The 14,688-nt window shown below is 43.2% G+C and overlaps 1 protein-coding gene across 2 annotated transcripts in view; it reads right to left on the bottom strand.

Moving 5' to 3' along the window:
- Positions 1–14,688, bottom strand: part of fryb (furry homolog b (Drosophila)) — a 439,334-nt gene that overhangs the window by 385,365 nt on the left and 39,281 nt on the right. For both annotated transcript variants that reach the window (XM_070892324.1, XM_070892325.1), the window contains exon 2: positions 6,893–7,092. In XM_070892324.1, the coding sequence (XP_070748425.1) occupies positions 6,893–7,092 (200 nt within the window). The remainder of the gene's footprint in view (positions 1–6,892; positions 7,093–14,688) is intronic.

Below are 14,688 nucleotides of genomic sequence, written 5' to 3'. Positions count from 1 at the left end.
CCAGGCCTCATTACAGCCTTGGTTCAAACATGAACAAAAGAACTGAATTCCAGAGGTGAGGGGAGAGTGACTGTCCTTGACATCAAGGAAGCATTTGATGAAGTGTGGCATCAAGAAGCCTCAGTAAAACTGAAGTCAATAGGAATCAGGGGGGAAATTCTCCACTGTCTGGCACAAAGGAAGATGGTTGTGATGGTTGGAGGTCAATCATCACAGCCCCAGGACATCACTGCAGGAGTTCCTCAGGACTGTGTCCTAGGCCCACCCAACTTCAGCTGCTTCATCAATAACCTTCCCTCTGCCATAAGGTCAGAAGTGGGGATGTTCGCTGATGACTGCAGTGTTCAGTGCCATTCACAACTCCTCAGATAATGGAGCAGTCGATGCCCACATGCAGCAAGACCTGGACGACATTCAGGCTTGGGTTGATAAGTGGCAAGTAACATTCGCGCCACACAAGTGCCAGACAATGACTATCTCCAACAAGTGAGAATCTAACCACCGCCCCTTGACATTCAACCGCATTACCATCACCGAATCACCCACCATCAACATCCTGGGGTGTCACCAATGACCAGAAACTTAACTGGACCAGCACATACAGACTGTAGCAACAAGAGGTCAGAGGCTTGGTATTCTATGGCGAGTGTCTCACCTCCTGACTCTCCAAAGCTTTCCACCATCTACAAGGCACAAGTCAGGAGTGTGATGGAATACTCTCCATTTGCCTGGATGAGTGCAGCTCCAACAACACTCAAGAAGCTCAACACCATCCAGGTAAAAGCAGCCCACTTGATTGGCACCCCATCCACTGCCTTAAACTTCTACTCCCTCTATCACCGGCGCACTGTGGCTGCAGTGTGTACCATCTGCAAGATAGACTGCAGCTACTTGCCAATGCTTCATCAGCAGCACCTCCCAAACCTGCGATCTCTACCAGCTAGAAGGACAAGGGCAGTGGGCGCATGGGAACACCATTATCTCCATGTGCCCCTCCAAATCACACACCATCCTGACTTGGAAATATATTGCCGTTCCTTCATTGTCGCTGCGTCAAAATCCTGGAACTCCCTCCCTAACTGCACTGTGGAAGTACCTTCACATGGACTGCAATGGTTCAAGGCGATGACTCACCACCATCTTCTCAAGGGCAATTAGGGATGAGCAATAAATGTTGGCCTTGCCAACGATGCTCGCATCCAATGAATGAATTTTAAAAAATTGAAGTTACATGCAGGTGATAATTAATAATGACTGATATTTAACATCCAGATTCATTTTTATATGAAATTGTTTCCTTTGCAAGCCTTTATTGGAAAGTTGCAAATGCCTTAGCCAACACATTCCACTCGTTGACATTAATGAACAGAGAATTGAAGGTAATGGATTTCAAATTTTCTAATAAGGCACCAACTTGTGCGAACCCCATCAGAGATGCAGGGCCTTAGAAATTTCTACACTTGGAGGGTAAAATTAGTCTTCAGTGGTAGCGCAAAACAAATGATAGTGAATTGGCAGGTGTTATTACAACTGGCCCGATTTTCTTTTCCACAATGGGATGCTGATTGGCAATGGAGCAAAATGGGGGAGAGCCAAAGACCAATTTCACTCCCTTGATGTTTGAGTGTAACAATCTCTCAGGCCTTTCTACATGACACACAGCAGTGGATTTTACAAATTTCATTTCCAGCTTGGAATTTCAGGTATCAAAAGGGGGAATTTGTAAAATCTCAAGTGGTATCAATTTATTCTCTTACAAATAAAAGTCTTGTTTTGCTTATAGTTAATGTAACACTGCTGGAGTTATTGCAAGTCTAACTGCTGGGAATAATAGCACTTACATGTAAGTTACATGTAATCATTACTGTATATACAATAGATAAAGGCAAAAGAAATCAGGATTGACCTACAAATATCTCTTCCTCCAAGATGTTTTCGAAAAACTCAGTTTTTTTTGACCCAGTTTGGGCTTAGTTCAGAACTGAATGTTCAAAATAATAAACAGTAATCCACTTGACACTCTCTTTGTTTTCTTTTCTAACCATCAACAAAGAAAATACAATCACAGGTGCTGCTGTTTATAGGTAGTACTGCGCACAGATGGTGTCTGTCTTAATAGTTCATAGTAGAAAACTACATTTGTTAATAAATTTACATCAATGCCAGACTTGTCAGAAATAAAGCTTTCATAATTCAATCTCCAGTTATTTTCAAAGTCTTTTGGAAACACAAAGAAGAAGGGACACAGCCTTTTACATTCTAGTATATGTTGATGCATAGCTTGAATGCTGGGAATTTCTGCAAACTGCACAAGCTTATAATCCACAGATGTGGTTAAAAGTTCTCTCCAACTGCTGTCAGCTTTTGAAAAAATTCGAAGCCTTGAAGTAAAAAACTTTTAATGGAGGTATTATTTTTACCTTCTCTTTCGGATTGATTTTATTTTCCCTTGCTGCCTTCCTTCCTAATTAAATTGACTCTTCATTTCCTTATTTTCCTGTTTTGCCAGTACATTAGCTCCAACACATTTAGGATCTCTCTTCAGAACATACCGTCCCAGGATCACCCATTTTGTATTGCCAAGCTCATTTACAGAGGAGCATTTCAACATGGAAAGTCAAACATATGTAATCTCCTGTTTTTTTACATTGTTTAAAACTTTATTTTAGAAATTAGAAATTTCAGTTACCGTGGGAAAAAGGCAGGTGACATTTTTTCCAAGATGGTTGTTGAGTAATTCAATTGGTTCATTAACAACCCGTAATGATTATGGAAATGTTAACATATTTAAGTATGGTTTTACTATTATAACTAGTTATACAGTGATTTTCAATGTTAAATGTTGACATAAAATATGTGACTTAAAATTATGACACAGAAAGTAAACTTTGTGGGCAGGACAGGTAATGGGAGTGAAAGCCAAGGAGCAAGAGCAATAAAGAAAAAAAATCCTCACTGCTCTTGGTCCTTGGGTTTCACTCCCACTATTCCTTGCTCCTCTGCTGCTTTGTTGCTATACTAGATCTGCTCATGTACATGGCTAACACCGGAGGTCTCTACGCACCTCTGCTGGACTCCTACCAACTGTCTCTTTAACCTCTCTCCTCCGCCCTCTCTACCCCCACCTCTAACAAGTGCAGGGAGCTCCGGACGTCTTTCCCACAAAGATTCAGACCATCCATTCAGCTGCATCTGCTGCTTCCCAGTTCCCATCAAGCCAAACCTTCCCCACGGCTCCCACCACCCTAGACCTGAAATTGTATCTTTCTCTAGTTAGTTCCCCCGATGCCCTCTCCAAGCTCAACTTGTCCATGAGATCCATCTTTTACTCCTTTGATTCCATTCCCAATAATGAGAAAATGGGCGCGTCTGAATTTCTAGGCCAACGTCTCTTTAACTTTTAATCCACCGTGATACGCAATTAAAATTTAATATGAATTTAACTAGGTCATATTAATAATGCAGAGTTGCTAACTCAGGCATGAGATAAAAGTGTGGCCCTATGAAACAATCTAACGCAACTAATTAACAAGATTCTGAGATCACATGAAGCGTGGGTTGATGGAGGAAGTATTAATTTCCTTATAAATTTATTTTTGAAGTATACTTGTGTTACATCACAGCAAACAGCTAATTTTCCCACTGGTAGACTTTGTCCAGCTAATGTAAAACCTGCGATCACAAGCAGACAGCCCTTTATGCCCGTTTCCCTGCACGATTTGTACTGAACAAGATCTTTTGATGTGCTGTAGCTTCACTAAAGGGCTGAAAGGTATAGGAATGTATTCAAATTACCCAGAGAAAAGATATCTCAAGTTTCTTGTTGGAATACTCTGTACAATGAGTCAGCCCATATAAAGTGGGATGGTATGTTCTGGCCTTTAAGAGGCAGATCTTAAAGATGTGTTGGAGCTAATGTACTGGTGAAACAGGTAAACAGGAAAATATAGAGTCAATTTAACGAGAAACAAAAGCAGCAAGAGAAAATAAAATCAATCACAGAGAAAGTAGAGAAGGTAGAAATAGATGAGGTTAATATACAAAATAAAAAATAATTTAACAAAAGGGATAGCAAACAGCAGGAGCAAAGGGATTGGAAGAGAAAAATCAAATTGATTAGTTATAAGCAGGGAAAAGACTTGAAGGAATAAGGACCTAGGAATTAAATTGCGCACAAAAATGGATGTGCAGAGGATAGGCATACCCTGCACATGCTTGTTAATGTCATCCCAGACAGCACATAATATTCATGCTGCATGCTCATTATCATGAGTCAGGCACGTAGCCATCACTATTCATTGGCTGCACAAATGTTTGGAGGGTGGGATGTCAGGTGTTTCTGATGCCAGTTAAAGGTAGTCACCACCTTTTAAAGAGGAGGTGCACTCTGACTGCAGATACCAGGGAAACACTTGAGAGAAATAGCTGTTAAACCAGTAGATTGTGTGCTCAGGTTTTCTAATGCTGCTTTGGAGGGTCTGGCCCAAATAGTGGACAGGAGGAGAGAGATGGAGGCAGAAAGCCCTCCAGGCAACAGCGCCCTTCCGGTGGGAAGACATCACAGAAGAGGTCAACCCCAGGAGCTTAGCTTCCAGGACATAGTTGAAATGCCAAAAGAAGTTTAATGACCTCACCAGAGTTGTCAAGGTAGCAATATTGCTCTCTTACCCTCTGCTCACACCTTCACCATAACAATACTCCCCTCTCTCGCTTCCCTGCATTCTTCTACAATCATTACACCACACTTCACTACACCTCCTTTGCCTCACACTCAAACACTCAGCACTTTTGCAACCCTCACTTCCTCATAGCTCACATCTGACACACTGCATACCAGCTCGTCCACCACAACAGGCATATTCTCTAGACACCTCACAAGACCGTAACCAACACATTCCCTTCTTTCTTGTGGGAGAAGGTCGCTCACAACTCCAGACAGCGCACTGCCTGCAGAGGAAGCTGAGTCCGCCTGTGTACCGTCATTCCCCTTGAAGAAAGTATGCTTGCCATCACAATCAGAGCTTAGTCATGTCCATATCAACTGACAATTTTAATCTCACTGGTGGGTTTTCCATCCGATTCGATGACCCGCCAGGAAACCTGCCCACTTCAAGAGCGCAATTTCCAGCAGGTCAGCCAGGAGGTGTAATTAAAGCAGGGATGCCCCTCTTAAAGCAAGGTTACACTCCCTTCTGCAAGACTTCACTGTTGGAGTGGTGCAACATGAAACTGAGTCAGCATGAGTTGCAGACAAGCTTTCCGGTTCTCCAAGGCCTTCCTGAAGATCCTGCTGGAAAAGGTCCAGAGGAGGAGAGATGTTCTCTTTCCAGTCAGTGCCAGAAGGATACCCAAAACCTAAGTCCATCCTGCATGGAGACAGATTGCTGAGGTACTCAGCTCCAGGAGCATCATCCATAGGATCTATATCCAGTGCAGGAAGCACTTCAATGACTTGCAAGTAAATCTGAGTAACAAGAGTACAGTTCATCATTTATCCAGCTCGCTCAACACATGGCAACAAATTTTCCCCCGACCCCCACCATTCTCAACAATTCCTTTCCCTCCATCAGATCCTTCACCATCCAGCACGCTATACCACTTCTCATTCCAAATACACACTCGCCTCTTTCTTGCTTCCTTCACAGCACCTACTCGCACTATTCTCCAAGGTTGCTAGCCTTTGCATAATCACCATCTTCTCTTGTGGCTCTTTCTTCACTGCACACTCCACAAACCTGCTTTAAATTCAACACCTACCCATCCTGATTGTCTCTAGCTTCTTTTCACTGTCAGCATCTGCATAACAAGCAGCAGCCCCACATATCTGCACTCTCCTTTGTACAAAACACTCACTAACTCTCACCCTCTCTCTCTCGCTCGGCAGCACAAGGCAGTGCACAACAACAGGGAGAGAAGCAAGACTACCCAACCTCATAGTGCAGTCGTACCTGAAGCAGCAAGTGCCCGAGATCAGTAACACTGCAAGAGCGTCAACACACTTTGAGGCTGGGAGCTTCTGTGAACAGGATCTCTGACTATTTCTTACATCCCTTCACGAGCCTCTGAGAAATTCACAAGCACACAGCTTGTCTACATCAACTTTCATTATGATACCTCTTATCTGCCACTGTCCAGTCTTTCAGTGTCATCCTAACTCCTGTCCCTTTCCTTGAGGTATTTCTAAAACAGCCAGCGGCCCCCCAAGTAATCATTTCAGAGGCGGAAGCACCTTCACGCACTCCATCACTCCCAAGCACCAGTGCAGAGACTCACACCTCAGCTGGGTTTGAGATTGAGATAGAGGGGTCTTCACATAGTGCAACACCTAGCACTTGTGAGCAGGGACAGCCCAGGAGACAGCTCGCTGGAGGGCAAGGTCCTCTCCCAGAGATGCGGACTTCAGGGCCTCAGTAATTAGAAGAAAACTGCTTCTTACAAGTGGTTATAGCAGCTATATTGGAAGGCAAGTGACTGAGGTACGAAGCCAAGTTCTAGCCAGGTCGACAGTTGTGCAAGGGCTGGGGAGACAATCTTTTATTAGTGCAGAGGTTGCGAGTGCTATGAATGCAGAGTGTGTCACATCCATCGGAACTACCAAAGGTCAAACTTTGTATGAATGTCAAATAGATGAGTAAAACTGGACAGTGTGGGGTGCTTCATGAGAGAAATTCAGAAGATGTTTCATCCCTGGGCCTGGGTGCTAAACCATTGGCTTTTATCTGCGAGTAGTACCAAAGAACATCACTAGTATCTTTTATCATAGCTGTAATAACATTTATGAATGGAACTACCCAGAACTCCATTTAAGAAGCTAGCTCTGGAAAATAACTGAGTTAACAAAAATCAATTTTACAGGACCAGACACTAAAAAAACCTTTGCACCCTAACTTACCAGCGGTTCTGCCATGATGATGCGAATCTTTCGTTCTGCCTGAGTAGTAAAGTTGGCAAATATGCTTTTTAAGACATATTCTCCTGACTTAATGTCAGGGTCAACATTGATGGGCATCATGGCTGGTGGACCTCTGTCACCTTGTATGCTGCTTGCAGGTGTTGCTGGTGGTTTGATGTATCCGTTGCCTACTGGAGAAGCTGGAGAAAAAGACCAAATAATCAATAAACTGCCTGAACAACACCGTCAGCATACAAACTTAAAAAAACATTTATTTTTTAGGTTTTCAAGGTTGCATTTCACTAATACAGTGGGGTAGATGGTGTCAACCATCACAGCATTTAAGCAGCAAAGAAAGAGATTTGCACAACAATTACTTCCCACACGTGTCCATTGATCCTTTTACTTTCTTTACTGGTGAAATATCTAAAAGTTTGATCACTGACATCTTCCAGAAACAAAAGTAGCAGAAGCATTAGAAGAGTTCCTCCTCCATACATTTTAGCACTTCTTCACTGAATGGAAAGATGCAGCTGGGCTCACTTGGTGAGGGTAACAGCATTGTTGTTGAAGAGATGTCACCAAGAGGATTTACAAGGGGCTCAAAAGGTGCTCAACTTTGACGTAGGGACACCTTGTCTTTTGGATTGCATGTGTTGCTCTGTGCCAAAGTTAATACACTGGCAGGCATCACAAAACAGCATGATAATTCTACCTGCCCGACAAGAATGGAGTCAGTGAGCAGTTAAAATTGGGGAATTCACTTACTGCCTCATACCCACTGTGAACTATTTGATCCTGATTTTTACGGACCAACTCATTGAGGTCAGAAATCACCTGCCAGAGACTGGTGTCTGATGAATATATTTAAATTCGGGTTCCATGATGTCATTGGGATCCCAATGCTATTTTAACTGGACAGGAAGGAAGTCACACACAGCAGCCAACCTGCTCATTAAAAGCTTGCGGGATTGGCCTCAGAAACTGACTGACACAACTGGAGCAATATTTAAAGGGGCAATTGCCTGCACTCTTTTAGATTAATACGATTTCTGCGCATTTCCACATTACTGCATTCAAAATTGATTTCAATGGAAATTAAAGTTGGGTATTTTCTGTGATGGGTGACCGAACGCTAATGCTACGTTTACATCCAGATAGCAATCTACCCCAATATATTATCAGGCCACTCTATTATGTTGATTAAATAAGTCAAATCTCAATTTTATTACAAAATAGTGAGAATATTAGTGACATTTTTGGGCTCAGATTCCATGATTATGTTCATAGTGTGTAAATTATTGGTTTTATTATATATTCATTTTAATAATGTAGTTATTTCTATCACTTTTTTTTAAAAAACAGCCCAGGATAGTGATGAAGATGATAGGGAAGATAAGTAGAAGGTAGATTGTAGGTACTATATGTAACATAGCAGGGGCAGGTGGTTTGGTAATGCTGAGTGAAGGGTCCTACAGTCAGAAAGTATGGCGTATCTTGCAAGAGCAGAAGTGTGTTGGTATTTTGATGCGTTAGGGAGGGAAATCATTGGGTGTGGGAATAGTGGGAAGGTCATTTTAGGGTAAGGTCTGGGATTTATTGGTAGTGTTTGAATGGATGAGGGTAGGAGCAGGTTGGGGGGTGGGGAGGGCTTAAAGGAGAATGCAGAATGAATGCTATAAGCCTTCATCAATTTCAACGCCACTGCAGAAGTGACACAGGGAAGCCACTGTATACAACATGCATAAAATCTCAGCCCCCCCCCCGGCCCACCCCCGACAGTAGGAAAGTCCAAAAGTTACGTTGATGACTGAGAACTGTGGGAAATCAGTGTTTGGATCAGGAAATTGGCAGTTACAATGGGAGAAAAAGCAGAGGAAAAGTTGGTTCCAATCAAGGCTAGGAATGCAGAGGGGGCAGGGGAAGGGGAAGGATAGTCGGAACAGGTGCCCGAGTGGTGGCAACAGGTTATAGAAGGAAATGGGAGAAGCCACCGTTATTTAAAGTACAAACAGATGGTACATTACAAATGGCAACATAAACATGCTTGGGGAAGCCCTTTTGAGAATCGCAGTTCTCTACTGTTGGAAAAGCCAGACTCATAATTGTGTCTGGGATCTGATTTACGTTGTCATGCACTTACTGTGCTTTTAAAAGTAGCTAAAAAAGGCACAGTGAGTGCTTTCATGACTGGAAACATGTTTTTCTGACAGGGCTTGAGATTTCACTGGGTCAGGTTGTGATGGCGTTGCCATGGTTAGATCAAGTTGGGAGTCTGGTCTGGGAATGGGCAGCAGTGAGCATAAGAACATAAGATCTCCGCAAGATCCTACAAATCCCCTGGGAGGACAGATGCACCAACATTAGAGTCCTCGATCAGGCCAACATCCTCAGCATCGAAGCATTGACCACACTTGATCAGCTTCACTGGGCAGGCCACAAAGTTTGCATGCCAGACACGAGACTCCCAAACCAAGTGTTCTACTTGGAACACCTTCACAGCAAACAAGCCAAAGGTGGACAGCAGAAACATTACAAGGACACCCTCAAATCCTCCCTGATAAAGTGGAACATCTCCACTGACACCTGGGAGTCCCTGGCCAAAGATCGCCCTAAGTGGAGGAAGCGCATCCGGGAAGGCGCTGAGCACCTCGAGTCCTGTCGCCGAGAGCATGCAGAAATCAAGCGCAGGCAGCGGAAAGACCGTGCAGCAAACCAGTCCCACCCACCCCTTCCCTCAACGACTATCTGCCCCTCCTGTGACAGAGACTGTGGTTCTCATATTGGACTGTACAGCCACCTAAGAACTCATGTTAAGAGTGGAAGCAAGTCTTCCTTGATTCCGAGGGACGGCCTAGTGAAGACAAATGTAGGTCCCTTGCAATCGGATTCAGGTGAATTTATAATGGGGAACAAAGAAATGGCAGACCAATTGAACAAATACTTCAGCTCTGTCTTCATGAAGGAAGACTCAAATAACCTTCCGAAAGTACTCGGGGACCGAGGGTCTAGTGAGAAGGAGGAACTGAAGGATATTTTTATTAGGCAGGAAATTGTGTTGGGGAAATTGATGGGATTGAAGGCCGATAAATCCCCGGGGCCTGTAGTCTGCATCCCAGAGTACTTAAGGAAGTGGCCCTACAAATAGTGGATGCATTGGTGATCATTTTCCAACAGTCTATCTACTCGGGATCAGTTCCTATGGACTGGAGGGTAGCTAATGTAACACCACTTTTTAAAAAAGGGAGGGAGAGAAAGCGGGTAATTATAGACCGGTTAGCCTGACATCAGTGGTAGGGAAAATGTTGGAATCAATTATTAAGGATGAAATAGCGGCGCATTTGGAAAGCAGTGACAGGATCGGTCCAAGTCAGCATGGATTTATGAAGGGGAAATCATGCTTGACAAACCTTCTGGAATTTTTTGAGGATGTAACGAGTAGAGTGGACAAGGGAGAACCAGTGGATGTGATGTATTTGGACTTTCAAAAGGCTTTTGACACGATCCCACAAGAGATTGGTGTGCAAAATCAAAGCGCATGGTATTGGGGGTTATATACTGACGTGGATAGAGAACTGGTTGGCAGTCAGAAAGCAGAGAGTTGGGATAAATGGGTCCTTTTCAGAATGGCAGGCAGTAACTAGTGGAGTGCCACAGGGCTCAGTACTGGGACCCCAGCTCTTTACAATATACATCAATGATTTGGATGAAGATATTGAGTGTAATATCTCCAAGTGTGCAGATGACACTAAACTGGGTGGTGGTGTGAGCTGTGAGGGGGACACTAAGAGGCTGCAGGGTGACTTGGACAGGTTAGGTGAGTGGGCAAATGCATGGCAGATGCAGTATAATGTGGATAAATGTGAGGTCATCCACTTTGGGGGCAAAAACACGAAGACAGATTATCTGAATGGTGGCAGATTAGGAAAAGGGGAGGTGCAACGAGACCTGGGTGTCATGGTTCATCAGTTACTGAAATTTGGCATACAGGTGCAGCAGGTGGTAAAGAAGGCAAATGGTATGTTGGCCTTCATAGTTGGTGGATTTGAGTATAGGAACAGGAAGGTCTTACTGCAGTTGTACAGGACCTTAGTGAGGCCTCACCTGGAATATTGTGTTCAATTTTGGTCTCCTAATCTGAGGAAGGACATTCTTGCTATTGAGGGAATGCAGCGAAGGTTCACCAGACTGATTCCCGGGATGGCCGGACTGATATATGAGGAGAGACTGGATCAACTGGGCCTTTATATATTGAGTTTAGAAGGATGAGAGGGGATCTCATAGAAACATACAAGATTCTGACGGGACTAGACAGGTTAGATGCGGATAGATTGTTCCCGATATTGGGGAAGTCCAGAACCAGGGGACAGAGTCTTATTGATAAGGGGTAGGCCATTTAGGACTGAGATGAGGCAAAACTTCTTCACTCAGAGAGTTGTTAACCTGTGGAATTCCCTGCCACAGAGAGTTGTTGATGCCAGTTCATTGGATATATTCAAGAGGGAGTTAGATATGGCCCTTACGGCTAAAGGGATCAAGGGGTATGGAGAGAAAGGAGGAAAGGGGTACTGAGGGAATGATCAGCCATGATCTCATTGAATGTTGGTGCAGGCTTGAAGGGCCGAATGGCCTACTCCTGGACCTATTTTCTATGTTTCTATGATGATGATAAGAAATAGGAGCAGGAGAAGGCCTTATGGCCCCTCGAGCCTGCTCTGCCATTTAATACAATCATGGCTGATCCGATCATGGACTCAGGTCCACTTCCCTGCCCGCTTCCCATACCCCTTATTCTCTTATCGGTTAAGAAACTGTCTATCTCTGTCTTAAATCTATTCAATGTTCTCTGAGCTCTCTGAGGCAGCAAATTCCATAGATTCACTACCCTCTGAGAGAAGAAATTCCTCCTCATCTCAGTTTTAAATGGGCAGCCACTTATTCTAAGATTATGCCCCCTAGTTCTAGTCTCCCCCATCAGTGGTAACATCCTCTCTGCATCCACCTTGTCAAGCCCCTTCATAATCTTATACATTAAGATCATCTCTCATTCTTCTGAATTCCAAGGAGTAGAGGCCCAACCTACAAAATTTTTCCTCATAAGTCAACCCCCTCATCTCCAGAATAAACCTAGTGAACCTTCTCTGAACTGCCTCCAAAGCAAGTATATCCTTCATAAATATGCAAACCAAAACTGCAGTATTCCAGGTGTGGCCTCACCAATATCCTGTATAACTGTAGCAAGACTTCCCTGCTTTTATCTTCCATCCCCTTTGCAATAAAGGCCAAGATTCCATTGGCCTTCCTCATCACTGGCTGTACCTGCATACTAACCTTTTGTGTTTCATGCACAAGTACCCCCAGGTCCCGCTGTACTGCAGCACTTTGCAATTGGAGAGGGCAACTTGGAGCTCGCAGCAGGAGGGTGTGGGGAGAGGCACGAAGCAGTAGGGACGAACTTAAGCAGCATGCACAATTTAATTTGGCAGCATAATGAAATACAAAACCACTGCAAATGCTGGAAATCTGAAAAAAAACTGAAAATGCTGGACGTGCACACTAAATCGATCAGCATCTGACAATGGGGAATTTTAACTTCCCATTAAAGCATTGTGGGCAGGCCAGCTGAAAGATGTGTCGACATTATGGTCACTTCTGGGTGGCCAGGGGTGTAAGGTACAGGACAGATAGGAGGCCAATATTAGGCCTTCTCCCTCCAATGTGGGATTGCATTCACTGCCCTAGAGCACACCTGGTGGTTTTCCTGGGGTCAGAGGAGACAGGTGGAAGGCAGGGAAATTGGGTGCACTGCCAGGCCCTGCCTTTCTGCTTTCATTAGGGTGGTAAATGGTAGCCAACGGTGGGGGTGGGGGGGGAAAGATACATTTAGATTGAAGCAGGTACGCAGTGAATGAACTCTGACTCATTTTCCAACGGTTTCCATGACTATTATACCTGATGTAGGATAGAAAGCGGAAGAAAATCCAAGCTGGTATGTTTTTCTCTGTGTGTCTATGTCCCTGTAGCAATGTTTGTCCGTTGCTCCTTGTTTCACAGCTGTCACTAATTAGAATGTTTACATTTTCTATCAACAAAATACAGGTGACGATAATCAGAACCTCTCCTGAGTGCCCGCACGCATGCACAAATGTACACACACACAGCCCACCATGACCAAATTTGAGGTTTCAAAATATTGACCTAGATTTCCCAATTGCCACCCACGGGCAGCAAATGTGGGACTGGACAATTGCTCAAGGACACAGAATGCTGTAGCCCTCTTCCTCCTGTGTCCTTCCTTCCGGCAGCAGAGGGTGCGCCCGCTTGTATAGTAAGGTTGCACAGAAATAGGGGACACTCTAAATTTCTCTGATTCTATATTATCCTTGGTGCATTTCCTGTTCTCAACGCTGAATGCAAGGGGTGCCTGTTCGGCTAAGGTGTGCAACATTCTCCTGACGGTGTTGGAGGCCCACATTTTTTTTGTGTCAGAGCCCGAGCATGAGTTCACAGAGCATTGCCTTCCACAGACCTGATATGCCACTGATTTATTTTCTTCCAATGATGTTTTGCAGATAACACAGAGAATGTCTGCATCTCCAAACTGAATTCTGCCACAGCAAAACTGTGCATCAATCTGGCAAAACTCCCCAAAAGGAGCTATAAGACCCTCCTCCAAAATACTAATGACTCGAACAAATGTTTATCAATCATAGGAAGGTGGAAGATTCTGGTCATCTGTCTACCATTTCTACATACATAATTTGGAACACTGTGTTGCACACCAGAAAGATAATTATTGGAAGCAGCCCGAGTTGCTCTCGGATATTTTAAATCCAATGCAAATATTCCAAAATGGTCACAATGTGAGGCCTACAACAACATTTTTTAATGCAAATTAAATTGAATCAGACAGTTGAATTCCTGTTTTCTTATAGCATTCTGCTCTTATTTGACATGTTCGTACAAGCATCACATGGGTAATTTGATATTGTCAGTCACTGGGTCCTTATTTAGAACAGCAGTGACTATCAACACTAAGGAAAATGAATTCATTTCATACAAGCTTGCCAGACCTGAATTCAATCTCCATGTATAAACAGGGTATTGGACTCCTTTTATTGCCGCATAAATTTGTGGAGAGTTAAAATATGCTCTTAAATATATGGCCTTTCTCTCAATATTGTAATTTTTGTCGCAGTTTCTATTCTGAAATTTTATATTAACTGCGGAACTATAACATTTTAATTCTTTTTTAATTAATTATAAATTAAACCTACTAGCAACTGCCAGGAATTATTAATGTTCAAGTATTAAAAACTACTGAAAAGTAGTGGAATAAAACCATTCTAATAAATAAATCAGACATAATCAATGAAAAGGCAGCCATTAAATAGTTTGCTTTAAATTTTGACAGATATGATTAAAAACTACAAATATATTTACTGTAGCATTCTAATAGCCACGGTGTATAGTTAATTTTCTAATTCAAAAGCAATAATATAGAATATTTGAGTTTTTAAAAATCAATTATTTTACAGTGCTTGGTTATTATATAGTTGCCTCTATTAGTAGGCATTCATTTTGTTGCTTTAGTGTTGCTACTTGCATTGCTAGATACCACTTTTTTAGAATTTTCTCTTGCCCATAGTTAACATGGCCTGTCTCACACAAACATTAAAAAGCCTATAGTGCAGAGTACCTACCAAGCCTTTTTATCAAGCTGATCACAGTGGACTTCCTCCAACAGGCTGCAGTAATCTCCATGAGCTCCAGTTTATCTGAGCAATTCAATTGCT

The sequence above is a fragment of the Pristiophorus japonicus genome, chromosome 10 (assembly GCF_044704955.1).
Source record: "Pristiophorus japonicus isolate sPriJap1 chromosome 10, sPriJap1.hap1, whole genome shotgun sequence".
In the NCBI taxonomy this organism is placed as follows: domain Eukaryota; kingdom Metazoa; phylum Chordata; class Chondrichthyes; family Pristiophoridae; genus Pristiophorus; species Pristiophorus japonicus.
Note: the sequence above shows the minus strand (reverse complement) of the source record. Positions and strands in the feature narration are given on the sequence as shown.